The 27,541-nt window shown below is 39.9% G+C and overlaps 1 protein-coding gene across 1 annotated transcript; it reads left to right on the forward strand.

Moving 5' to 3' along the window:
• The first annotated feature begins 27 nt into the window (after positions 1 to 27).
• Positions 28 to 27,376, forward strand: si:dkey-192l18.9 (F-box/LRR-repeat protein 7). The gene is made up of 4 exons (XM_030756749.1): positions 28 to 451; positions 5,315 to 5,404; positions 23,262 to 23,879; positions 24,665 to 27,376. Exons 1-4 carry the CDS (start codon positions 415 to 417, stop codon positions 25,399 to 25,401), a joined length of 1,482 nt encoding a protein of 493 aa, XP_030612609.1. The 5' UTR covers positions 28 to 414; the 3' UTR covers positions 25,402 to 27,376.
• Positions 27,377 to 27,541: the final 165 nt, after the last annotated feature.

Below are 27,541 nucleotides of genomic sequence, written 5' to 3' on the forward strand. Positions count from 1 at the left end.
CTTTAAATCCAAATCCAGTTGGAGGAGAGCTGCGCGTCCTCAGAAAGTTGTGTGGCCGCTGTGATTGCCCGCACTCAGCCTGATAAACAGCTGCTTACCATTTAGGGCGCTTCACAAAGTTTTCTCCAAAATCCTCCAATCGGGATTTTTTTGTTCTCCACCGTTCTGAGCCTGTTGATGTTCAGATATAGAAAGCCTGCACCGCTGGAAGCACAAGTCTGGGATTCTAGGTTTGCGTAATGCTCAGACGTCCTCTGCTCAACATCTGGATTAACTATTTGGAGCCAGAGCTAACGGCCCTACACAAAACTGACTGTACAGCCTACTATCTTGATGGAAAGATTGCCTTTTAGCCTCCTCTGGAACTCAACTTGATAGGCTGAGTCTGTGCTTATAGATTATGTATTCTTTAAAATGGGTGCGAACAATGGAAAACAGTATGGAAGCGAGGGTAAGTGGGCAAAATGACTTTTAAACACATTCATGCGAATACCACTTTAAAAGTCATCTTTTTTTTTATACACATATGCAACTCTCTTGCTTTAGTCGGGAAAAAGAGGCTCTAATGTCACCTTTATTTGTAGTTTTTTCTTTTTTGTTCTGGCCATCTAAATATAGAAAATAATGCAGAGTTTCTTGGGTCCATAGACATCAGTTAGCTAGCTTAAAACTAGCACCATCCCCTCGGACTTATACGCGTTATTTAATTTTCTTTGTGCCTTTTCTCCTTTTATGTTGGCTTTAAGTTACTCCGCATGCCATCAGGTTCTTTGGGATATGTGCCGCTGAAGCTGGTAGTTGCTTTTGGCTTGTAATTGTCCGCTTTATATTCGTTTTAAAGATGTGACACTTTAGTATTATTCGTGAAAGATAGAGTGACATCTGGCGGTGGTAGTGTTTAATCCCTTTCAAAAGTACCCAACCGTATATGAAAAGTAAAGTTTGAACAAAACGCACTTTTTTTCCCTCCTCCTCTTCTTCTCAAGTCCTCTCAGGCTTATTGTGTGTTTTCCTTCAGTTCAAAGTACGCAAGTGTAAGAAAGGCAGTCAGTTTAATAAAATATCCCATAATGAGTCTGGATTTTCAGGTCCTTGTAGCCTTTATAGTTTGTTTTTGAAGAAAGAAGCTACTCAGGTTTAGTGGAGGCCTTTCTAATAGAGGTGGGTACTTAAGTCTTTCTTATCTCGATACGAACCAGTTCCAGAGATTTTTTTTTTTTGTCCACAATCCCACAGCCTGTTGTTTGATTTGGAAGCCATTTCATACACACTGATCAATGTCATGTTATTTTTATGTAAATTAAAATCTGCACAAGACACAACAGCTACATGCTCACATGTAAACAAGCTTTTCTTAAACTGATCCTTATTGTGAATGCACTTGGAGTTAACTGATTCATTTTACTCGAGTTCAGTTTTTATTTCAGTTACCATTAACTTTCCTGCAGATGTGCAATGCCCTATTTGGGCGGGGCCTCAGAAACTGGGGTTCATAGAGGACAAGTAGACATAATGCTGGATTCTTCAAGTCTTTAGACTTAGCAAGATAAAATAGCTACATATCAGTAGCAGCGATTATAATGAGACAAGAAAAGTGTTGCAGTGCACAGACAGAGGCATTCGCTGTCCATCACACTGAGCGGGCAGACAAGTTCAGAAAGCTGTTTCAGCTTACAGGAATGCAGCCAAACTGTCTAAAAGATAACATTAGGCCTTCTTTTTCACGACTTTACCAGAATCTGAATCTGTTTGCTCTCCTGTCAAAAATGCTGAAAAAAAAAATCTCTAACATGTGGTATTAATGATCCTGGAATGTATCCTGCCTTTTTGTGTGTTATCATCAAAAAAAAAAAACAAAAAAAAACTTCATGTTACAGCCTATCTCTCACGTGCATGTCTCATGTGAGGTCTAATTTTCAGCGTTACTTATTCAGGAAAAAAAAAAAAACTCAACAAAAACAACCAAAACTGTGGGCTGACTCTACCAAACACATTATTTCTACCTCCAGAGCACAAATGTTTGGATAAATAACATTCCAAGGAGCTCTCTTCCTAAGTCAATAGCTGCAGAGAAAAGGTTGGAATTCATGATGTTAAAAATAACACGTGGACCAGCTCCACCTAGGAATTCAGCCTGTTAAGGTACAAGAACAGATTCTATCACAATCTCAAGGCCTGTACTCAAGAGCTGAAGTTCAGTTGTCCTTGAGCTGTGCAGCAGTCAGAGACTAACCAGAGTGAGGAATACCGTACTGTGTAGTTAGCATCTGGCAAACACAAACTCTTACAGTTTGTCGATAACACTGTCTCACACCTTTATGTCCTCAGGATTCATTAGATGAAATTAAGACTGAATATATCACTTCCACAATTAGCACAATCTTTTTTTTGAAACCTTCTAGAGTAGTAGAAAAGTAACTTACCCTTGAGTAACTTCAAATACAAGTACTATAATACATTTTACGACACTGGATGGCTGTGACATCACCGTAATGCAACATTTAGATATGTTAGCAGTGAAAGAGAGATGTTAGCCATCTTTGTTGTTCAAAGTTTTTAACAGAAAACATGACTGCCTCTTAAAGTGTCTGCCTCAGAATGGACAAGCCTTTCCTACAGTGCAATGTTGGGGCATACTTCCTTCTTAGTCTCATATTCTTAGACATCACTTCAGGAAATATATCAGCCTTAATAGAGCTACCTCTGGAGCACCAGTAGTACAAACATTGATGTGTATAATCAGTTGCCCTTAAACAGTGGATTTATCCTGCGTTAAAGCTACACCGTAGGAAAGTCATTACAGCGAATCCTTCTGAAACGTTACGCTGTAACTTATGCCATAACCTGACTTGCACCTTCTTAGAAATTTAACTACAAGGCCCATTCATGGAGAAACATCATGCACATGGTTGAGTAGTCTTCTGCAGGTTTGTGGCATTCTAGTGCAGAAAGTAAGTTCACAGATTTGATTTCATTTTGATATATCAGCTGATAGTTTTTTGTTTTTTTTTAATTTCAGACACATGAAACATAAACAGATTTCCTAACATCTGATATTTACTCGTTTACGCATTGCCGGACTCTCTTCAGATCAGCTGGTTTTTGTGTGTGAAGCATCCCAAACGTGTGTTGCCAACAGGGAAGTTGCAGAGTGCCCTCTGGACAAGCTATGCAATGTCAAGGGTTTTTCTAAAATCTCTTCTTAGCTTTTTTTAAAAAAAAATATTTATTAATAAATGCCAATACTGATAAATTGGCAAATAGCTAATATTGGCCTGCAGATAAATTAGTCATTCTCTAGTCTTGAGGAGTTCTAAATAACAGTCTGACAACCATCATGTCATCTGAAACTTTTAAATGCTTCAAAGGGGGGGCTGCACAAAATCTGATCGATTGCCTCTAGTGATGCTTGAGTTGGCATCAGGTAGGTCTGAAAGCAGTAGGGAGACAAGCAATCAGAAAACATGGAGTATGAATGAAATCTAGTGACTTGTTGCATTGACAAAGCAAAACATGGTGTGCACTGATTTCAACTCAGCTGAGTTGACTAGCAAATGGGAGTGAAGAATACAACTGACTGATGGTGGTATCTACACAGGCAGAGTCTGGAATGCCCATTAGCAATCAACTGTCAGCTACAAAGTGACGGGAGATAAGCAAATGACTCATGTTAGTAATGGAGTTCTGTTTTGGGTAATTCAGGCACAGAACAAAAAAGACAATATTTCTGGTTTTGCTGTTTTTACATCTGTCCACCTTGGGTCCAACAGTGTCAGGAGAGTAACATTAAATCACTGTAGATTATAAATTTAAGGTTCAAACATGTTATGTACTCAAAGTATGACATTATTTTTGCTTGATAGTATCTAAGACCATTGCCTTAACCCCAAGTTCAGAACTCTGCAGTCCATTAGTCCACATCTGTTTTCAAGTGTGACTCCGCAATTAATTACACACTGGTCTCAACTATGCAGCAACTATCAACCAGCATTATATAAGCATAAGACAGGAAGCAGGAGCTTTTCTGAAACTTGTTTTTCAGTGAAAGACAAAAAACTGTTTTTGCCTTGCACAGATCCACGTGCCGACCAAACATCCCCTGCAGCCTTGAGTTCCTGTCTCGCTAAAGAATTGTGTAACCAGCTAAATATCAAAATATATTTGCTTGCATTAACTCAGCCTTTTATGCTCTGCTTAGAAGAGTGGTCTGACATTAACATCTGCAAGCTCTTCATGAATACCTGACTCATTTCTGTGGACTGGAGGCGCTTTAACAGATGTGTCAGCTCAGTGATGTCACCGCAAAATGTCATTTATGCTCATACCATATGCGCTACATTGGTTTTATATTTTTTTATTTTATAAATAGCTGTGTGATCCTGTGGTTTTTTTGGGGTTTTTTTTTTTTTTTTTTGGGGCTCATTATGTAGACAGGTTGCATTTTTCTTTTTCTTTTTTCCATCTCAAGATTTCAGTGTTTCTGCATATTTTGGGAACTGTCTTGTCTGTTTAGGTCACTGCACTTGATGTGCATGTGGGCGTGACTGTTTGGGAATACCTCCTTAGCCTGTCGTGCTGGGTGAAAGGCGCATAGTTACTCTCAGGAAAGCCACAAAGCTGCATTTATGATCTGACAGAGGAATGAAACGCCATAAACAACTTCTCCACAGGCCGTTTGTAGTCACCATGGCAGTGAAGCCTGTCGTACTTTGGGAACAGAAGTAGTCATGCAAAAGGATATATATTATTTTTAACTTTAGCACTCATGTATGACTGTAGAGAAATCCAAAGTCTAAATTGCAGAATGAAAACATAGCAATCGCTTTGGTGTGGTGGTTGTGAGACTGTATGGACTCACTGCTGATGATACCATTCATTAGCATCTTCCTCTGTTTTGTCACCCCATCCTATGTGGAAGTGAAGGCTGAACGGGGAAGGGGGGGGGGGGGGTTTCAGGAGACTTTATTCGTCTTCCAAATGTCAAAAACGGATACTAAGTCAAACAAACCAGCAGATGCTTTGTGCATGTGCCAAGGCTAACCATTCCTCCAAAACCGAGGAACATAAAAGTCATAAAAGCAGTGATTGATGGGCTTTATATTTCCTTGCACTTCATGCCTCCTTACTGCATTATGTACATCATCAAAGTGTGAGTCCACCTTATCTTTGACAAACATTCTTCATGTATTAAACTGAAAATCAAACTGTGGGCCACAAAATGACTTCAGATTACTAAAAATTAAATAAAAACTGCACTTTGTTATCTTAACCTTGTTATATTATGTCCAAGCACTTTTGTTTTTCTTCCCTGCAGGTAAAGGGAGCTCAAGCATCTCCTCTGACATAAGTTCGAGCACAGATCACACACCAACCAAAGCTCCGAAGAATGTGGCTACCACTGAAGGTAAGGCATCTGGTGCTCATTAACCAAACTCCCCTCCCTACTTCTTCTTCTTTCCCTCCTTTTCTTTTTCTTCTTCTTCTTCTCCTCCTCCTCCTCCTTCTTCCAGCACTCTTTTTCCTCCTCATCCACTTTCTGTACTGCCTATTTTTGGAGAGAAACCTGTGTGTTCCTGGGATAACCTTAAATTGAAAACAAACTCACAGCTGCCATCAGAACCCAGAAACCAAAGGCATTTCTTGAGCTTTGTTTTAGAAGAAGGGGGAAAAAAAAAAAAACCACTTTTGGCTTCTCATTGTGGAAGAATGCTTATCTAAACTGTGGTCGTATCAGGCTCAAAGCGTTGCCAGGGAGGGTGGGAGGTGCTTGTACTTGGGAGAGGTGGGCGAGAGGGGTTTTGTTGGAGACAGAGAAGGTACAGGGAGTAAGAATGGAGAAAAGAGAGCTTCACCTTCTGCTCAGATGCTGCTTTTACTGCCCTCCATGCAACTCTCTGACTCCCTCACACCTCCTCAGCCTCCCACTTGCCCAGGCAGGCTTCCAACTCTGGCAGAGTAACTGCAGGAACTCTTTCAGGGGTGTATGTGTTACTAATGTAAACTGTGTGCTTACGCTAATGGTTTGGAAATACTTTTCAGCTGGCAGATACCCCTTGAAGCCTCCTGTCAGCAGCTGTCTCAAACATTGATCCATCTGGTGCAGTTTGAACAATTTGTCAGGCAAAAGAACCGAATATAATACCAAGAATATGTTGTAGAATATTTTTTCATCCACTGGTAGTTCAGTTTATAATTCAGTTTCCCTGAATTATGTCTTTTTTTCACCATTTTTTTTAATGATAGAGGATAACAGGATCCTTTAGTTTAAATTTTAGCATTATTGTATGGTGGTTGTTTCTGTAATAATTCCCTTTTAATATCCAGGATATTTTGTATGTTTTTAACACTCATTTGAAGCTCTTAACATACCATTTCATGCCGTTTTATCTCCACTGTGAAATAATCACGTGACATTATGCATGCAGATCAGGCAAACTGTAGTGGACAAAGTGATTTAGGCATTGAAAAAAATGTTTTTGTAAGGTCACCAGTTTCCCTGGCACTTCTCTAATTAATTAATTGTGCTAGATGGAATTATGTAGCTATAAAAAACTTAATGTTAAAAAAAAGAAGGACTAATGTGAAAACATTGGTCACAACAAACCTAATCAGACAGTTAAATCACCCTCACTGATTTTAAAGAAATTTGTTTGGTAATGTAAAATAAATCAGGTAAAGATGTACAGGATGTGCAGCAGCTCATTTACAGTTACTTATTTGTACCTCTTTCCAGTAGCAGAGCACTTTGTTTTCAGTTGTTTAAGTGAGAGAAGATGCTGTAACTTACTGTACTTTGGGAAAAATTGTGAAGTTTAAAATAATTTCTTCTGTTATGAAAATAAAAATTTGCAAATTTGCACACTTCGAAAGAAAATTGGAAAATGAAATCGTCCAAGAAAACTGCAATCAGTACACCTCTAGTTGTTATGGCCACTGTGTTGCTGTTACCCATCATTTTTAGTTTCACTCCCTTTTCAGCTCTATTTGTGGTCTCCACCCACATGTTCAGGGACTGCAGTGCTGTGATAATTCTTTCTTTTCACATTGTTCATTTTAAAATATTTTCGCCATTCCAGTATCTTTACAGCACCTTGTCTTTTGCCATTAATCAGTAAAAGCACAATTATTTGTAGATGTCAGACTTCCATCGGGCAGAAAATATTCCAAGATTATGAGTCAGACAGTGAGAATAAAATGTAAAACCCCAGTGAAATAATCACTGAGTCACTGATTTACAATCGTGATCAAAAACTTTATCAAAATCCCCCACAGACATATTGTGGTCTCCCTACTGTTGTGTAGCAGCTTCTCTGAGTTGACCAGTGACTCATCGGCTGTTTTGCACGCTCGTACACTTATACAGTATACTCGCCCTTTTTCTCTCATGCATTGTCATCACCAAACTTAAATTTGCTCTGGCATGGTAAATGTAGTATTCTTGTGGTTTTACACTGTCCACAAGAAAACAAATACTAACTACAGCCTGTTTTTATAACTGTCACTCAGCTGAAGGTTTCAAGGTGTTTCTCAGAGAGAAAAGAAAAGGATCACAGGGGGGAAAAAAAAGACATCAGACAGACTCCACAGGACACATCAGATGTTTGTTTTGGGGGATTTTATGCAAAGTTTGGGTTAATTAGTTTCTTTTAGTGAGGTTAATTCACATTTTACTTTAAATATACAGTAAGAGTGCACTGAACGAAGACAGATTACTGGTACTCATTCAGCTTCACTGGAAATGCTGACTCACAAGGGCCCGTCCACCGAGGAGCTCCTGGAAGTAAAACCAGAGCACTTTGTGAAAATCGATAATTGTCTTGGATGTGTCTTCTTTGAGCACAACCTGTGCAGATCGAAGTATATATAGAGAGAGACTATAGACCATAGCCAGTGGCTTCCAGACCATAATTCCCCCCCTGTGTTATGACTGAAATTGTTATTTTTTTCTCCATGCTAAGTGGGAGTAATTACATGGTCTGGAACCACTATGGCCACAGTCAAATCCCCCCTCCTTAGAAAGACACACACATGAACGTGCGTGCACAGATACACACACGCACACACACACACACACACACACACACAGACCCACATCCACATAGTCAAACATAGTGGCAGATTACACAGCCCTTCCCCACCTAGTCCTGTGGTCCACTAAACTAATCAGGAAGCAGTCTGGGCTGTTTCCCCACCACACACTGGGAGTATTCATATTAGGGCCTCCAGTGTCCCCATCCTGCAGTAAGGTCACTATTGCATTGATGTAGTTCCATTAGTTAGTTATTGTGATCTTTGTAAAACAGCACGGTAACACAACAAGGAAGGAAAAAAATTGGTTACACAGGAACAGTAATACAAAGGTGTAATGTTATTGTAAATTGTAGAAAAAAGTGCAGCAGAAAGAAATTAATTGCTATAAGCTGGAAGATTATAGTGATACCTTATTAGGGCAAGTTTATGTGGTTGAAACCAGTCTGAACTCATAAATCAAAGAACAGAACTTTGTAAAAAAGGAACGTGCAATATGAACATATTGTCACAATTCCAATTAAGGCTGCTCTAAATAGGCCACACCTGTAATGTGTTAATTCTTAAATATAGAGTAACAGTATAGATCTGTGGCAGCATGGTGATGCAGTTGATTCGGCCTCACAGCCGTTCTGGTTTGAACCTCCTGGTCAGCTGGTAGCATGATCTGATCTGGGTACTCCGGCTTCCTCCCGCAGTCCAAAGGCAGGCTTGTTTGGCTAATTAGCAACTCTAAATTGGCTGTGGGTGTGAACGTGAGAGCGTGTGGTTGACCGTCTCCCAGTGACCTCCTGCCGTATTGTTACAAAGACTCCATTCACACTGCGCAAAGATACATATTTCTGTTTAGACAGACGTGATTATTCTACCAGACAGGCTACAGAAGGAAGCTTTTTATTACCGATAGCAAGAACTAATTCAGTTGAAAGAACAGATTTGTATCAGACTGCGAAGGAATGAAATTTACTGCTAAATGGATGACACAAGAAAGAAAGCAGTAGAATTGGATTTAAAAAGCTATTAAACACTGTTTTTGAGAGGGTGTCTGACCACACACAGGAAATAATAAAAATGAATTGAGTTATTGTGGGAGCACATTAGTAATAGATTCTTTATATTGACATGTATTTATGTAGTCATGCTGTATTCTGTTGTCAAAAAGCAAACCTGACCCTGGAGTTTTGTTAAGATGTTATGTGTCTCTGTGTAAGTTGTTGTAGTGCACTGTCACAGTGTGAGCTTTTTTTTCTTCCCTGTGGAAAAGAACAGCTGCTGCATTGATGTAGCTAATAGGAATCCTAATAAATGAAAGTAAACGAAACCCTATGACAGCTGGGATAGGCCTCGGCCCTCCGGCTCCACCCATCTGCAGATGGATGAAAGGATTATATACAGTACCAGCCATCAGGTTCTGACTAAAAAAATAAAATATTAGGCAGAAAATCTACCTAATGTTCTAATCTAATGTTTATTAACATTAGCCACCACAACATTAACCACAATAGGCTAGTGGTCATACAAGATAAAGTAAAGCCATTGGCTATGGTAAAGCTATTACTACCACTATAGCAAAAGAATTTCTCAAATATGGAATAAATAAAGTATTTCTTCTTCTTCTTGTAGTTATTGTTGTTGTTCTTATTATTCTTATAGTGGTAAAATGTATGAGCAAGCTTTGCAACACAAGGACACTTCACACTTTTAACGTATATATATATATATATATATATATATATATATATATATATATATATATATATATATATATATATATATATATATATATATATATATATATATATATATATATATTCTAAAACTAACAGTACCCTGGACTACCTGTAGTGGCTCATGTCAGGCTGTTCCATGAATCTTGATTTAGAGAAGGGAAGTATTTTACATGTATTTTGCAATACTTACAACCCAAGTTGGAAAACATGTATTTATTAATTTAAAAATTGCAACTTTGCATTCCTTTTTTAGATTTTTAGGCTGAAGATTTTTTTTTTCAAAAGATACTGTCTATCTTTAAAGCCATTGTGTGCCAGATCCAAACCAGAGCCCTTGAAAATGTATGGCTGGAGACTGCACCAAGTTCAACAAGGGCTGTTTCATATTTCAGTTAAAAAAAAAAAACAGAAAAAAACAATAACTATTGCCATCGCAAGAATTTCAAATAGGTTGTAATCATCTCAAAACCTAATGAAAAACATATTACTGAATTATCGCCCAGCCATAATATGAGTATGCAAATGGAAAGTAGACTGGTGCCTGCTGTCTTTCACTGATCAGTCATGAATTCCAACAAAACCAACATTAGGAAGTCACACTCATTCTTTTCCTGAAAACAAACCCAGTTGGGCAGTCATCTGGCAGGATTTTGCAATATGTCTCTGTTTTCAGTTATTATTTAGACAACTTTGTGGTGGCCTGACCCAGTTGAATCGCTTATTAGTTGCAGACTGAAAGGCACAGGCTTGGGACAGTAAATCCTTCCTGTGGGATGAAATTGAGTATCTCTCAGCAGGGGTTACACTGTGACCCTGTCTGGGCCTCAAGGGTTTGCTTTGGCACAGCTGAACCCCGGGTACCTTAGGAATGTGGCTCAGACATAGTAAGAGCTAAACTGACAACACCCTGAGATGTTCAGCCTGCATGTTGTACCTCTTGAAGACTGTTTAGATCTTGCTGTATCAGCTGAAACATGTGAAGTAACACAGATTCACGGGGGGTGTTGATCATATCAAAAAAGCCACGATTTGGGGTCAGTTCCTTCACTCGTTCATAATGGCACCAGGAAGGTGGCTCAGACACGGGGGAATGGTGGGAACAATGAACATGCTGACTTCCTCTCTGCCTGCCAAGGACCAAAGAAACAGAGATAAGAGTGTTGAGGAAAAGTTTACACTGTTCTTCTTTAGTGCTTCCAACACTGTAGTACAAGACTGCACTGTAAACATGTTGTGATTTATATGCTGTTGAATATAGGGTTATCAAAAGTGATCATTTAGATTATGTTTCTTTATAAATATCTACTTTCTGCATTAAGTAAGTAGTAAGTAGTGTGTAGTCTCATAGAAAAGTAATACAAACATGGCCGCACCAAGGTGGCAGGTGAATACACCAAGGAGTAATGTACCACACTGCTGGATTAATATTTGTAGCAAAAACCTTGTTCAACTACATTACACATTATGGGTGCATTACACCTATCCTCTACTGGCTATCAGTGTAATATTATACCCCACCTGCATTCTGTTAAAACAGACCCTGATTGGCTATGACCCTCTACCTAATCAGCTAAACGAACAGCCAGTGTGGGGTGATGTAGAAAAGGTTTAAGTTGATTAAAATTATAAGGAATCCACTAGGTGTGCAAAATCTTAAAATGTAATTTAATCTTTAATTTTAAGTTTGACAGCAAATATGTTTAACAGAATTTTGAGATCAAGACTTCTTTGATTGTCTTCAGGCTTAAATTAACCACCAAAGCAAATGTAAATGTGATACACAAAAAAGACAGCTCATTGTTTTAGCTGGTAAAATATGCTTTGCTGATGGTTTTTCATTTGCAAGCCCCCATTGCCATTCAATTAAAAGGCAAATTGCCACTGGAGCCCACTGCAGGTGTTAAGTTGCTGTTTAAAATGAAGGAACACTCAAACCTAAAGTTTCATTTTCAAGAAAATTTTTTTTTACTAATTTTGAACTTACTGCACATGGTTGTTTTGTACATGCACACTGATTCTGGGATAACAGAGAGAGGATAAAAGATTTTTTTTTTTTTTTGGACTGTCCAAATTACATGTCAGACAGTCATATTGTGTGAGCACAATATGACTGTCTCACTTGACATCCTTCTATCATTGGGCTGTCTGTGTAATGTACTATAGAGTCACATGCTCCAATATAGTGTGTACAGCAATACAAACTCTAAATAATCCCTCATTTCTGTCTTGAATGCCACGTCAGGGTCAGATTTGCAGTCTAAACAGCTTTACCCCTGTCTCCACCAAGTTAATATTTTTGCCCTCCCAGGGGCAACAAATCTCTCACACTCCATCTGTAAACTAACTTTGCATGCTGTTGGCCCGTTTCCTTGTGTTTACTCAGCCAGATATATAGTGTTTCCCTGTTGATTTTTACCCGATCTTGCTGAGAGGTGTCTGTATGTGTCATTGACTTAAGGGCATTTTTACAGCAAATATGAGCTTTAAGTTGTTATTCTGCACTTATTACCCTCTCAAACATACAGAGAAGCTTGTTTAGAAGAGGCAGCATCTGGTTTTTTAAAGCAAGATATTTGTCTACTGACTATAAAGGGATTACTGATGCACAGAGATTCACAGCCTCAACAAGTATCTACACATTTTTACTATCCTAAATTAGGACACAAAGCAGCTGCCCGCAGTTATTTTAGGATATTTTTAACAAGCCTATAGCAATTGCAATAAGAAATATTATTGGTTTGCATTTAATCCTCTTTGGAAATAGTTTAGTAAAGATAGAACACAGCAAGGGACAGAATGCCAATGCTATTCTGCCCAGATTTTCTCCATCAGCTGTCTTCACTCCTCCCCTTTTCTTTCTACCACTACAAGAGCCAGGAAATCTGAGCGAATAAGCACAGAACAAGGCTCCAAAAGAAAAACAAGTGAAAGCAGTTTACTGAAGAAGAAGGAGGAGGAGGAGGGGGAAGTCAGTTCAGTGAGGAGATCTCTCCATCTCATAACTCTTCTCTGATTACGGCTTGATCTCCTCTTGCTCTGTTGAGAGGGAGGAAGTGCTGGCCCTGTTGTTTTGAATGCGCTTGCCATTTCCTTCAACAGGGGTCACGTTTTTCAGGTCTACTACAGGAGCATGTTTGACAGGAGTTGGGAAAGATGCCACCTGGCTGAAACACACGCCTGCTTCCTGAAAGATTTTGGCTCGTGAGTGATGTTTTTACTATGATCCACCTGGGTATTCGGGCTTTTATGTGGCAATATGACCGTGGTTGTGGAACAGCTGAACTGACACATTGGACTTCCCCTCCCCTCATTTGACTCTGTGGTTTGTTTCGTTACGTAAGCAGGGAAGTGTCAGTTGTGGCTGAAGTCGCAATGGTGCAAGAATGAGAGGAACATTGCTCTCGAGACAGTGTCCCCGAAGGAGTCTAGGTTTTATTAATTGTGTCTTAAGTAACTATGCAACATAACAAATGCAAAAACAACTAATCATCTTCTTTATTTGAAGCATTTGGGTTGAGAAATACACTTGCCACTGTCATAGAAACTTTTTAGCTCAGAACTCTGGCCAACTTGAGTTGAGATTTTTCGCCATCGCCATCTTGGTCTTTTCAAACCGTGGATCATGTTGTGGTCAGTGGTCAAATCTGACTGTGAAACTGCATGCTAATGACATCAATCGTCATTAGCCAATGAGCATGTTCTGGATCATCCTCCTTTCTTATAACCACCATAATTTACAAAATGGACTCAGTGTTTTATTCAATATGATACCAAACTAGTGTCTGAATCCATGAAGTCATCAGGAAAGTGTTTACTGAGGTCACAGAGCAAGACCTATTTATACTATTTATACTGTCTGCGCACAACCACGGACCATATAAAACATGGACACAGCTTCCGAGTTGGAAGTGCCTTAAACCTGCGTTCTATTTGAAGGCTGTCAGATGCCGATGTGGTTGCAAAAAGACTTCCAGTCCTGCAGAAGTCTCTGGGAAAACAGTTTTCTGACTTGACTTCTGTAAACAATTTCCTGGTAAGTTTATGGGCTCAGTCACATCGAATTAAAAAAAAATTAGGCCTGTTTTGTAAATCTTGGTCATACTATGTTTCAGAAAGGAGGATTAGCTGCAGTATGCTCATTGAGCAACCGTTTTCAAAGTCAGACCTGCCTCTCCTCATCACACCCATTCTTTTTTTTTAAAATCGAGATAGCAACAGAAACTTCAGAAGGCACAGGAACTGCTCTCTGGCGGTCATGATAAAGGTTTATAAGGCACTTCTGTGTAAGCTACTTCTGTACATTTTCTGAACAACCGGGAAAAACGTTCTCAAAACTAACAGTGCTTCGGAAATCACTAGATATTGCCATTTTCGTGTAGCAAACAACAGTAAACTTCCACAGAGAAGCTTTAAATAAAACTTGAAGATAGTAACAGTAACTTCCTCTGTTTTAGACTCTCTCTGACTTTCTGTCCATGCAGAGGTCAGTGCTGTCAAGTTTGTGATTCAGTGTAAAAGATGTGCATGTTTTTTTCCCCCTTAAATGATGCTAAGTACAGTTTTTTCCTTAGGTCCAGGACTTTGATGCAAAATAACCTCTTTTGGCAGTTAAACCAAATCCTTTTTTTTTTGTCAGGAGTAGAGAACCAAAAACTCCAGGCACTTGTTCTATTGCTTTAACCACATGACATCATTACATTTGCTCCTCATCACAACCGAATCAAACGTTTAGGCAAGCATTCCCTTTTTCCATTTCTGTTTGATGTGCTCCGTGTGGCCACGTTACCCTCCTCAGTCATTTAACATGACTTACTGTCACTTTGCACTCTAGCCCACTCACACAACACTGCCACAATGCAGAAACTGTCCAGAAAAGAGAAATCATGCACATGACTCCCCAAACTCGGTCACTCTATCCTTGACATCCTGATTTAACAACCTGTAAAAAAAAAAAGAAAAATGACATCATCTTGAATTTCAGTTATTTGCCAAAGGCCAGATCAGCTTTGAATGGTGCCAAATCACTCATGGACTCCAAACTTTCATCTGCATTCTGGAAAAATTGCGCTGTGACGAAGAGACAAACACAAAAGCAATTCTTTTTTTGAAGAAGTGAGCTCGCCTTTGAATTTGGCTTTAGAATGTTTGAACGTCTGCTGTCCTCCTCAGCTGTGGATTTATAAAGTGACGAGAGAAGGGTATGGAAACATTTGAGGGGCTTTAATAGGTGGAAAACTCCCCTGAGGAAATTAGTCGCATTGCGGAGAAAAACGTGTTATAGTTACTGGCATATGTATTTGCCAAATGTGTTGCAGCACAATCTTCAAAAAAAAAAAAAAAAATCTCAAAGAATCTCAAGACTGAGTGAGTGTGAGAATAGCTGCCGTCAGAAGAAGCAGAGGAGGGTTGGGGGTTGCGCGAAATGAAGGAGTCCATTTCCTGTCCGAGTGTGCACATTGTGAAAGAACCAGCAGGCCCTATTGTCTTTCAGGTTGCGCAGTGACGTCAGACCTTCCTGTAGTGAAGGCTTTGCTGATAGCTCAGCCGCCACACTGTACAGTAATATCAACTTCCATGTATTCAATAAAACCTGAGACAGACCCAGATGTTTTTCATCCGAGCAGTCCTCTCTCAGTCGGATGTTTCCTTTTTAAAAAAAACCAAAACAAAAACCTGGAGCACATAACCTTTTAGTGCTGCTAAATCAGTTGCATTTCTTTTTTTTTTTTTCAATCAGATCTCTGCTGCCAGGTTGTTTTTTATTAGCCGATACTTCTTCTTCACATGTTACTCCTCTTGAATTAATTTGGATTTGATTTCCTGACTTATGGGTAGAAAATGAGCTTATTTTATTCCCTCACACTTTTGGCAGGGAGGAGCCCAGTGAAAGCTTACAGAGCAGGAACATGTCACACGGCTAATGTCACTGAGGTAATGGATTGGTCTGTTCTGCCAGATGCAGCAGTCATAATCCTGCGAGCCCCAGACAGGGCCTTAGTAGAGCTTCACGGCACTGCAAGATCCTGAGTAGAATCCCTATAGCTTTAGTTTATGACCAGACTGCGTCAAAGTCTGGGTTGACCCTGTCCGTGCACTTGTCTCTGTCTCTGCTAAAGTCTGCAGGCTCGTTTGCCAATTTATCTTCCCTCTTTCTTTTCCTCCTGCTCCTCATTTCTCTTTGGAAGCCTTCAGACGATTTCCTCCACAATGTTTTTGTGTGCTACTTAAAAAAAAATTAATCAGGATTTTGTTATTAAGTCGACTTCACTCCAAACATCCAGCTGTGTCCCTTCATCATTCAGGCATGGTGTCTTTTCAGCGATCATTCCAATTGATTTACATTAAACTTCTGGTATCAAAGCCCAGTCCAGATGTGCTTTAGAAGTGAAGCTAAGCTGATGTTAATGGGATCCTGCTGCGGCACTGCCGTGGATCAGCACAGATTTGGGTATTTGTGGCAGAGGATTTCAGCCAAGTATGCCGTGCTGTGGCTGTATGTGCATTCAAAATGCATGAGTTTCTCTTTCATTTCATTACTGTGCAGTTGTTCTTTGTCCAGGGTAAAGACCAGATGTTCCACTGTTCTCTTATTTCTTAAACTAAATTGAATCTTCCACCATCTGCACTTGCAGTGACTTCAAGAGAACTTTAACAGCTGCATGGTATTTGTTCTGCTAATGACAGACTTGCAATGATACAGAGATATAAAACACGACACTGCTGGTTAACTCATAAAGCTGCAACTGGAAGTTACAGGAAAGTTTATTCATGCAAGCTGCAAGTAACCTCTCTGAACAGTCCTGTCTGAGATCCACTCTTTTCTAGAGGTTTTCTACTGTATCAGATGGACCTTATTAGAGGAAAGTTTTCCTTGTTGTCATAGAGAAGAATATTTTGACATGTGAGCTCTGTAGCTGCTATAATTTTCTCCACAACACTTTTAGGACTTCTCATCCATATTGGCTTATGCATAAAGTTCATTCTTGACCTTTTTGAAAGGAAGATTACAAAACGGTTCCATCTCAAAGTCCACTAATGAGTGTGTTGAAAGCTCCAGGCTGACTCCAAGCTAGTAAGAGAACTTTAAACGGATTGTTTTGTCAGAGTGCTGTTTCCCAGTCAGAATTTGTGTCAAAATAAATGTTACTTTTAGAAGATTCATGTTGATTCTAAAAGTGTCCCTTTCAGTCTTGACTGTATACCTTAATTGTCTGGTAAATGTTTATTATTTATATTTGTTTTTTCTTGATTACCTTATTGTTCATACCGATATAGGATTTTTAAGACCAATACTAATACTGATACTGACACTTAACACTTGTTGTGTGTACAGTGCTTAATAAATTTAGACCATCACATAATGTAAGGCTTATGCCACAGATGCCCTAAATTAACAGTATTGGTGATTACCAAAATCCTTTTTTCTGTTTCTGTAATGGTTAATCCACCACACTGTGCAATTTCTTTAATTGAAACAATAGTTATTGTTAATATCCATGAATTTTCAAACTTACCACTTTACAAAAAAGCCGAAAAAAATAGTAAAGCACATTTTCATTGTTTTGATAAAGATGCCAAATTACAGTTATTTACTTGCACTCCAGAACAGAACAATTGCTTTTAGTGGTTGAATATCCATCCGTCCGTCCGTCCATCCATCTCCTTCCGTTTACTCCACTTCCGCTTTCGAGGTAGCTGGGAGGCTACCTACCTTAGAATCACCTTAGAATCACCAGTTAACCTAACCCCACTAGTGGTTTAATGTCATGCTTAATTAATTTCTTACTTCTCAGAAAAGCCCAGTATGCTGGCTCACATTTGGATATAAAAACATTAATTCAGTTCAGTGATTTCAGAAATATTTAGTTTTAAAGAAGTTTTTTGACTGATATCAGGGATGTCGGGTTTTACTCATTTACGCACTTTCCTACTCTGCTCGAATCAGCTGGTTGTTGTGTTGTGGCGTTCCAAATGTGTTACCAACAGGGAAGTTGCAACACTCATGGTAGAAAGGTGTCTCTTCTTTACTTTTATTATTTTAATTTATCAGCCATTTTAAATGTCTACATATTGGCAAATACTTAATATCAGCCGACATATTGGCCCTGTTGGGCTCTAACTTTTCATGTGTTAATTCCACAGTTCCTTAAATAGCAAGTTCCTGTCTCGTGGGCTTCTAAACTATGTGTTTGACTAACTATACAAGTGCTTGTATGTTGCTTCTTATATTTATCTTCTTATATTTGAAAATTTTGAAAATGTGTCTTGCAAATGCATTGCATGAATCAGGCAGAGGACAAAAACTACAAGGAAATCTTAAGGCTTTTATTTCATATGCACGTGAAAAATTAAGGCAAATATTAGAGATGAGATCATTTCAGTGTTCAGTGATATCCAGATAAACAAGTCCCTCACTCAGCTGGAAAACACAGGCACATGTAACACTTGGATTTCCTTAAAGTAATCCAGGTGCAAGCTATCCAAAGTCATGCACAGCTAAGCAACTGCGAAGCTGACTTCACTTAACTTTTCCCACCATCTGTTTGAATCTGTGTCTCAGATTAAAGGGTTTGGGTGTAGCCCAGGCTTGGAGTGCTCTTCTGATCAGTGACACATGTAATTACGCAATTTGGAAGTTGCTCCTTAGCCAGTGGCAGATGAGTTGCATGCGGAATCCATCGCATTAGCTGGGATTTGGACAATAAAGCAGTGCCGCATTCATCCATCACAACTAATGACTCACAAAATGTGTCTATGTAATGCCTGCACACAGCTTTATGGAAAATCTGATTTTCTCCTGGATGCTGTGATCTTAGCATTGCAAAGCCTGCACATATACATATTTTTTTTATATATCACAAGATTCAATGTAGTGTCATTCTCATTATTAAGTGAAACTCCACTGGCCTTTTTGGAGATTTGAAAATATGCTTGCAGTGTCTATACAGTTTTGTACTGCATAATGAGTGGTTGCAGCCATATCATGAAAAAAAAATCACAAACACTAGGTATTGTGGAAAAATCATACTTAAAACCCACAGCATTACTATTCTCACGACATATTTGGACAGGTGTGTGACATTCAAAATAGATTACGTTTTTATAACATCAGACCATTAAATCATCTGCATTAAGCTGAAAAAAAAGTCTTGTTATCAGAGAAATCTATTGGTCAAGAAAAGCAAGAAGACCTCAAGAGAATAGTCCTACACATTTTAATCTTGAGCTAATCATAGATGGACCACCCACAAGAATGTGATGCATCATAACCAAAATGAGGTCAACTCTGTTCCACAAGAATGGAAAAAAAAAAAGGCCATCATCCAAAAAGTCTTGATGCATTCTCTTCATTTTGCTTGGATTTGGATTTGAATGAGAATTTTAAGGCACCCAAGAGGCAGTTTAAAAAGTAGCCCTGAATTTGAGGACATGTTCCCCAGAGGATGAATCTGTGGATGTCATCAGAGATGAGATGAGAAGCAGACTGAGCAGAGGCTCTGGAATACACATCTAAAATATGGCTGTAAGGACTGTGTGTCACTGCCCGGCTGCCTGTCCCAGCACACAAATCCACATGACAGGCAGGATGCTGTCTATTTGTCATGTACTGCACATGCTGACGTGCTGTGCAGGAGCAGATGATTGTTGGTCCAAAACCATCCATTTTAACCAACGTAGTTCAATTCACATGACTGCAACTATAAATCTAGATTGTAGACAGGGCTAACACTGAAATCACCTGGTGCATCCGTCAATATTATGTTGGAGTACTGCAGTCCTACAAGCTACCACCTCACCACTTACCTGCAGACTTTTAAGTTCATTTTTGACCAGAATATTTCTCAAGAAATCCTTCAGATAACCGTGAGTGTATCTGTGCCATATGAACTGCTGTAGGACTGTGCTTATTATTTTGACCTTTTGATAATTCTGCCATAATGTTAATTACTAATAAATGAGGTCCTGATACTGATCTTAGAGACATACTGGGCTTTCTTGAATAAACTCAGTACACTCAAAGTTTGCCTTGGACCAGTAGTTTTGAATTTTAGTTCTTGGGCCTTTCAGAAAATACTTGATGAATGTTTGGAGGTTGGGAACTATGAGTCTATAAGCACATGCTGCTGCTTCATACACAGTCAAAAAAGACTCCTAGAAAAGTTCTTGTAAAGGAAAAGGGAAATGTGCGCTCAGTGCATTTTATTAGGAAGAGCTGAGGCGAAATCATTCCTGATGACACAAAGATGAATAATTGTTTTTTAAAACAAAATGATTAACATCAAATATAGTTTTTTTGTAAGACAATCCGTCATCATATATAAATAGCTCCACAATCTTGTCAAAAAAATACTGACAACCTCTGCAGGGTGTACCCGCTCACCCACTAACAGCCAAGGTAGGATCATGGATGGATGGATGGATGGATGGATGGATGGATGGAGAGACAGCTGGAACTTGCTTGCAGAAGAAATATATATTCTATGCACTTGTGGGGTCTGCTCTGTCAGTAAGCAATGTCCTACGCTGTTCATGCCAACTCAAAAAGATGAGTGTGGATGTTTGTAGGCTAGGAACTATACAAACCATTAATCAGCTGCATTAAAGCAGATAAACTGCAGGTAAAATGTCTGATCTCCTGAAAAAGTTCCATTAGAATTTCACTGTGATGGAAATGCCATTTTAGCAAGATAAGGTATACTCTCTGTCCCACAGTGGGGAAATTCCTACGTCTAACAGTAATAACAGTAATAGCCTGCAGGGAATTTTTGCACCCTCTACAACAGTAGCCCTTTAGACTCACTGAAGACCAAACCAGTTCATTTTCAGAGATAACCTCCTCAAAGAGTCTCCCAAAAAGCCTTAATATTGATGCAATCAACGCTGGCTTGACATCTGAATCAATCTTGTGTTTGCTCGCTTTGTGTTTGACAAGTCAGCAACATTTGACAGTTTACTCTACCCTAAACAGGAAACGATATGGGTAAGAGCAGGGGCATTCGGGGTTAAAAGCTACAGACGGGATACTGTAAGAGGAATTCTGCAGTCAAAAGGCAGGAAAAGTTTCTGGGTTTTTAAAAAAGTTGCTAGTAAAATTTTTTGGCAAGTTGCTGTTTTTGTTTTAGTAACAACCTTTGTCCAAAACTGATACATCACATATTGGACAAATAATTTGGTCACATTGTTTTGGGAGGAAATTCATTCTAGCTTTCCCATATGACCGTAATACTGTTACTGCCTCAAATAACAACAGGGTTAATCAGATTAGTAGTAATAGTCGGACAGCTGTGGGTGACATCATACCAGTAACTTCTTGGAATGTTTTAATGATGAATATCAGTCCACCTAAAATCCTCAAGATCGTAGAGGATGGATTGGAGGATTGGTGAAGAGACGCAGATTGCATCAGAGGAGAGCGCTCAGCGTCCCAGTGCGACGGCTCGACCCCGGGAATCAGATGCACCGGCTGACAACGGATTCTGTCTTCTCACGCCAAAGCGATGGGATCCAGCCTTCTCTTCTCACAGCTGCATCTTCAGACATGGCGGCAATCAGCGCACATCTGTCAGGAGGCCCTCAGTGTTTACATGGGACTAACCATACATTGTCAGCCCAGGCACCAAACTCCTTGTCTGCTTTGCTTTGAAGCCACAGAGTTAATCTGATGAAGAGGCCCTCTGACTGCTGTCCAAATGCCTGGCAGATAAATGTGACACTTTTTTTCCCCTAAAACATCCCAAAACCTGATAACAGGGTCCATGGAAACTCCTCTTCACTGATGATAAAGTTACTGTGGTACCATAATGATGGACTCCACACTTCTTGACCAGCTTTCCTGGTGTTTTATGTTTTTCTTATTCTGATAAATAACTAGCAGTGTGTGTAATGTGGCAGCACATCACTTCCAGCACTGAAAATTATCCCAAATTATCCCATTCCAGTTATTCCCATTCCAGCGAGGGTGACGGTCAGGTTTGATACACAGTACTATGCAGGTTATAGTGACTAATGTTAGTGCTACAGGAACTGTATCATGTCTTTTTTGGCTTAGGGAGTTCAACAGTTTGGCGTGAAAACAGAAAACTGTGTGTAAGAAGCAAGTGAGTATGCAGTATGGAATGTAAAAAAAACCCTTCTGGATTGTACCAAATATCACTGAGGGTGGATTTTAGTATGGTCTGCTCTGCATTTAGAGGAAATACTTTTGAAGGTACATTTAGAGAAGTTGGCCTAAAATTTCCAACATCTGACTCAGGTGATAAGCAACACTTCATAGAGTGATTCTGGGTTTTTGAACCACAACCATCAAAAAAACAATATACCTTGAATGCACCTTTGAGAGCAGGACTAATAAACTCCATGACCTTAAATGTGCCTTTTAGATTTCTAATACCTTTTTGTATTTGCAAAAAGAGACAAAGTGGCATCCATGCAGACAACATTAATCTGTCATAATCAAAATCTGCTTACAGTAGAATTATTAAGTCTTGAGAAGAGATCATAAGGTCAGGCCTCCCAAACAGATTTTAGATAATTAACAAGAAATTGTTGGAAACACTTTATTATCATGGATATAAAACCTTTCATAGTTACTGAAAACAAATGGACTGTTCCTTATGTAGCATTTTTCTGCTCTAACTGAGCACTTAAAGTGCTTTTTACTAAAAGCCTCATTCATCCAATCACACGCACATTCATACAAGTGCTTTTTTCTGTGCCTAAGCACCTTGTCTATCAGTTGCGCACACACACTAATCGGGGGGGAACTCAGGGTTCAGTATTTTGTCCAAGAATACTGCAGACTTGCGACATGCAGACTCAAGTTTCTGGGAATCGAACCACTGACTGATCACCAACGTTACCTCCTGAGTCACAGCCACCCCAATATAGCAGGAACAACCAGTTAATGAGTCATTCATTAGTAATTCTCTAACTCAATAAATCCTAACCCATATAGAAGATAATGACTTCCAGAAACAGTGAGTCATTAGGTTGTGATTATTTCATAATTATCTGTTAATCAATCAATAGGACTCCCCACTTTCTGCATGAGTCATTCCTGAATATCTGCAAACACTAAGTGACACAAAACAGTAACTACTCATTTATTACTAATTGCTTCAACATTAGTTACTCTTTGTCTGTTGCCTCAAGTAGTGAAGCATACTAAGCAGTTACTCTGTAGTTCCACAGTACTTCAAGATTACTTTACCAGTACTTTCCTAAGTGTGATTCATTATTTTACTTCACTTTACTTGAATAATTATCTAGTGTAATATCCTAGATCAGGATTTATAAGGGGAGTAGACTAACTTTCAGCTTCATGTTTACTCTTTCAGTTAACTAAACAATTTTTGTGTCCCTTGTTGTGAAGTGTCACATTTTCATTGGCTCTCCTCACAGCTCAAATAGTAGCTTAAATTGTAACAAGATTCATTTGAAAATAAGACTTCAAAAACAGAATATTTATCTTGTCTGATCTCATCTTGTCCTATTTTTATTCAGGTTTAGAGTCCAGCACAAGAACACTGAGCACCCCCAGCCCAGGTCTGATTCTGCCTTCCAAGTCCTCCTCCCTCTCCTCACCTGCTCTCTCCAGTAACGGCCATGAGACCAACTCCTCATCCTCGTCTTCTGCCCCCGCTGAGACAGTCGCTGTGATCCACCCTCAGCCCGGCACTCACACTCGCTCCAGACAGTCAAAAACCCACCACTACGCCCCCATCGATGTCCTCCCTGACCACACTCTCCTGCAGATCTTCTCCCATCTTTCGACCAATCAGCTGTGCCGCTGTGCACGAGTTTGCCGCCGCTGGTACAACCTGGCTTGGGACCCCAGGCTGTGGAGCACTATCCAGCTAACGGGAGAGCTGCTTCATGCTGACCGTGCCATCAGGGTCCTCACCCACCGGCTGTGCCAAGACACCCCGAACATTTGCCTGACCCTGGAGACGGTGGTGGTCAATGGCTGCAAGAGGCTCACTGACCGGGGGCTGCACGTGGTGGCCCAGTGCTGCCCTGAGCTACGTCACCTGGAGGTTGCCGGCTGTTATAATATCTCTAATGACGCTGTGTTTGAAGTGGTATCCCGCTGTCCCAACCTGGAACACCTAAACCTCTCAGGTAAAAAGAAATAAATTTGTCATATTCAATAAAAAACAAATAAAACCATCTGACCTTAATTTTAATCTTTGGGCAGGCTCTAAGCCTTAAGGAGTGGCCACTACCTTACATCATGCACATGTGTGGATTTACCTCAAAGAATTTTCTCCTTTCTGTGCTTTTTCAGTTATTTCTTGTAAAGCTGGTAAAATCATTAGAGCAGGAGAAGCTCTGCCAACCTTAAGTTCCCATGTGGGAGAAGAAAGGCTTTCTTTAGCTGAAAGCAGAACTTACCTCAACATGGGTAAGAGGAGCGGTCTGCTGCTTTCATTAAGGAAATGACACAAATAACATTGACTGGGACTGGGGGCAGAGCAGTGTCTGCACTATTAGCAGCAGGAAGCTCTTTGTAGTAAAAAAAAATAACCTTTTTTTTTGTTTTTTCAGTGTTAAAGACACCAGGCTTTGATTTTTGCTTTTTTTTTTGTCTCTAAAAACTGACCAAGTTTGTGTTCTCTTTATTCGTGCTTACATTTTCATGCTTCTAGTTGACACAGCAGGTTTTATTCTGGCGCCCTCAAGTGGTGACTCACTGAAGCTTTCAGGAGTGAGCTTGGAAAGAAGTGTTTGGCTATTGTACCAATTCCTTCTGTTATTGTCGACCACCAACAGAAACTTTCCTAACACAGTCATTTTTCTAAGGGGTCAAATTCTGTATAAAAATAGTCTCCCAAATACAGCAGGAGGTATTATGAAACAACATAAATACACATTAGATAAATCACTTCTGCTTCCTTTCCCTCCAGGCTGCTCCAAGGTGACGTGTATCAGCCTAACCCAAGAGGCCACACTCCAGCTGTCTCCCCTGCATGGCCAGCAGATCTCCATTCACTACCTGGACATGACCGATTGCTTTTCCCTCGAGGATGAGGGCTTGCGAACTATCGCCTCCCACTGCCCTCGCCTGACACATCTGTACTTGCGGCGATGCATCAGACTAACAGATGAAGCCTTGCGCCATTTGGCTCTCCACTGCCCTTCAATAAGGGAGCTTAGCCTCAGTGACTGCCGCTTGGTGGGGGATTTTGGTCTCCGAGAAGTCGCCCGCCTAGAGGGGTGCCTGCGCTACTTGAGTGTGGCCCACTGTACCCGCATTACTGATGTAGGCATGCGCTATGTGGCTCGCTACTGCCCGAGACTGCGCTACTTGAATGCAAGGGGGTGCGAGGGGCTCACAGATCACGGCCTGAGTCACTTGGCCAGGAGCTGCCCCAAACTCAAGTCTCTGGATGTCGGTAAATGCCCGCTGGTGTCGGACAGTGGGCTGGAGCAGCTAGCCATGTACTGCCAAGGCCTGAGGCGAGTCAGTCTCAGAGCCTGTGAAAGCGTAACAGGCAGAGGACTCAAAGCTCTGGCAGCCAACTGCTGCGAGCTGCAGCTGCTCAATGTGCAGGACTGCGAGGTGTCACCAGAAGCTCTGCGGTTCGTCAGACGCCACTGCCGGCGCTGTGTCATCGAGCACACAAACCCCGCTTTCTACTGAGGCGGGGAGTTCTTGGACTGGTTTTCTGACAAGTGGATGTTCTAATATTCCTGCTATGGTTTGGGCAGAGTTCAGCGGCTGATGTGTCAGAACTAGTTGAAAACCGGTGTGCAATACTGGCCAGACTTTGTCTCCTTAAATCCGCTTGGTGGCTGTTAACACTATCCTTTGAAAATACTTCTACAGAATGTATTTAACATATTTATCTATAAAAAGGCAGAAAAGTACAGCATTACGTTTTCCCCAACATCACAATTTGCAATGTAACAATATGCTACAACACTGAGCACTGGGTACAGTTGTGTTACCATTTAAAAGTATTGTACTATCTATTTTATTTTATGTCATCATCACCTTTAGGTCCTGAAACATAATCATTATAATAATTTCTACAGCTATTCTTTAACAGCAAGTATCTTCTGCCTAAACCACTGAGAATGTAGCAGCAGCAGCTAAGCAGATCTGGTGATTTAGACTATAGTCAGTTTCACTTTCTTTGTGTTGTGTGCATACGCACTTTATGCATTTGCGCTGACAATCACTTCAACTGAGCTCAAATCATAATATTTTGCATTTTGTCACATGCATTTGTGTTAATTAAATATCACTAGTAAAACAAAGCTTGTTTCCAAAAAAAGGCTGGGATACAGTAAAATGTAAATAAAGGTCAAATTCAATAATTTGCATTCGATTAAACTCTATGTTTGTTTGAAAATTGTGCAAGGACATCATATCATTGATGTTTAAAGAAGTGAAACAGGTTTAGCCACATGGGACTCTAACTACAGAGCCATGCTGCTGTAATACATGCAGAATGTGGTTTGTCATTGTCTTGCTGAATTAAGCAAGGGCTCCTTTTGGAGATTGTTGAGCATTAATGGTGCCTTTGCAGAAAGCTGGACGTCATGCATTCCAGTGTCATCACAAATGCTCCTTTTAAACTTTGCCGGATGGTTCCTCGGTTCTTTAGCCCGGACACAGCATCCAAGAATCTGTATTCTAGATAATTAAATCCTCCAATTCTTTACAATTTTATGTTCATAATTGCTGCTCTTAAATTGTTAAACTAGATCCCCGTGTTTTTTTGTTTTTTTATGAATGGTAAAAAACTCTCTTTGCTCCTGAAAGACTCTCCTGAAAGATAATTTTTACACTGATTCATTGCCAGTTAGCCTAACTGGTCATGGTATCTTACATATGGGTTTGTGCTTTTCTTTTGTTTTTTTTAGCTAGGATTTTGTTAAACTGTTCCCTATTTTTTCTATGCAAAATGAGGAAAAGAGGAGCATACAGGTGCTAGAGAGGACCCAAGTGCGGGACACAGAGGCAGGTGGGTAAGGAATATACAGAGCATTTATTTGGCCGAGGCAAAAAAAAAAAATCAAACCATCTCTGGAAGTAAACCAAAAAGGGGAACAGATCACGCAGAAACATGAGGGAGGGAAACCATCAATGCAGGAAGCAACAGGAATCCAGAAAACATAAAACACAAAGAGCATCAACATTTTAACAAAGACAGGATGCACACAGGACTATATAAACACACAGGGTCACAAGACATAGATGAAGGCAACCAACAATGAGCGCACAGCAGCAGTCAGATAGGATGCAAACAGAAACAGGAAGTGATACTAGCATGAAACAAGGGGAGACTCACTAACAAAAAAAAGAGACACGAAATAGCCAAAAGACAAACAACAAGTAAGAGGACAAAAGCATGGGGAATAAATGATACTAGAAAAAAGTGGCACAATAAAATACCAGAACCATGAGAGTTGCAACATTTGATATGCTGTCTTTGTGCTTTTTAACTGAAATATACAGTTTAAATGTTTAACAAATCATTGCTCTATGTTTTTATTTACATTTTACAAAGAGTACCAGGTTTTTTGGAAACATGTTTGTTCCTGAGAGGGTTTTACTGAAAAATACTAATGGGATCAATGTTGAAAATAAACAAGAACACATTGCTGCTATAACTGTGCCAATAAATTTCATGTAAAATCCACTCGCTTCAGTCTGCACATGTTTATGAGTCGTTAAGGTGACTGAGAATATCTGACGATGCCAAATATGAACTTGTAGCATCTTATTCCCCTTTGAGACTTAAGTGTGCTTGTTAAAGAAACAGCATGGATTC

The sequence above is a fragment of the Archocentrus centrarchus genome, chromosome 20 (genome assembly GCF_007364275.1).
Source record: "Archocentrus centrarchus isolate MPI-CPG fArcCen1 chromosome 20, fArcCen1, whole genome shotgun sequence".
NCBI classification, from domain to species: Eukaryota; Metazoa; Chordata; class Actinopteri; order Cichliformes; family Cichlidae; genus Archocentrus; species Archocentrus centrarchus.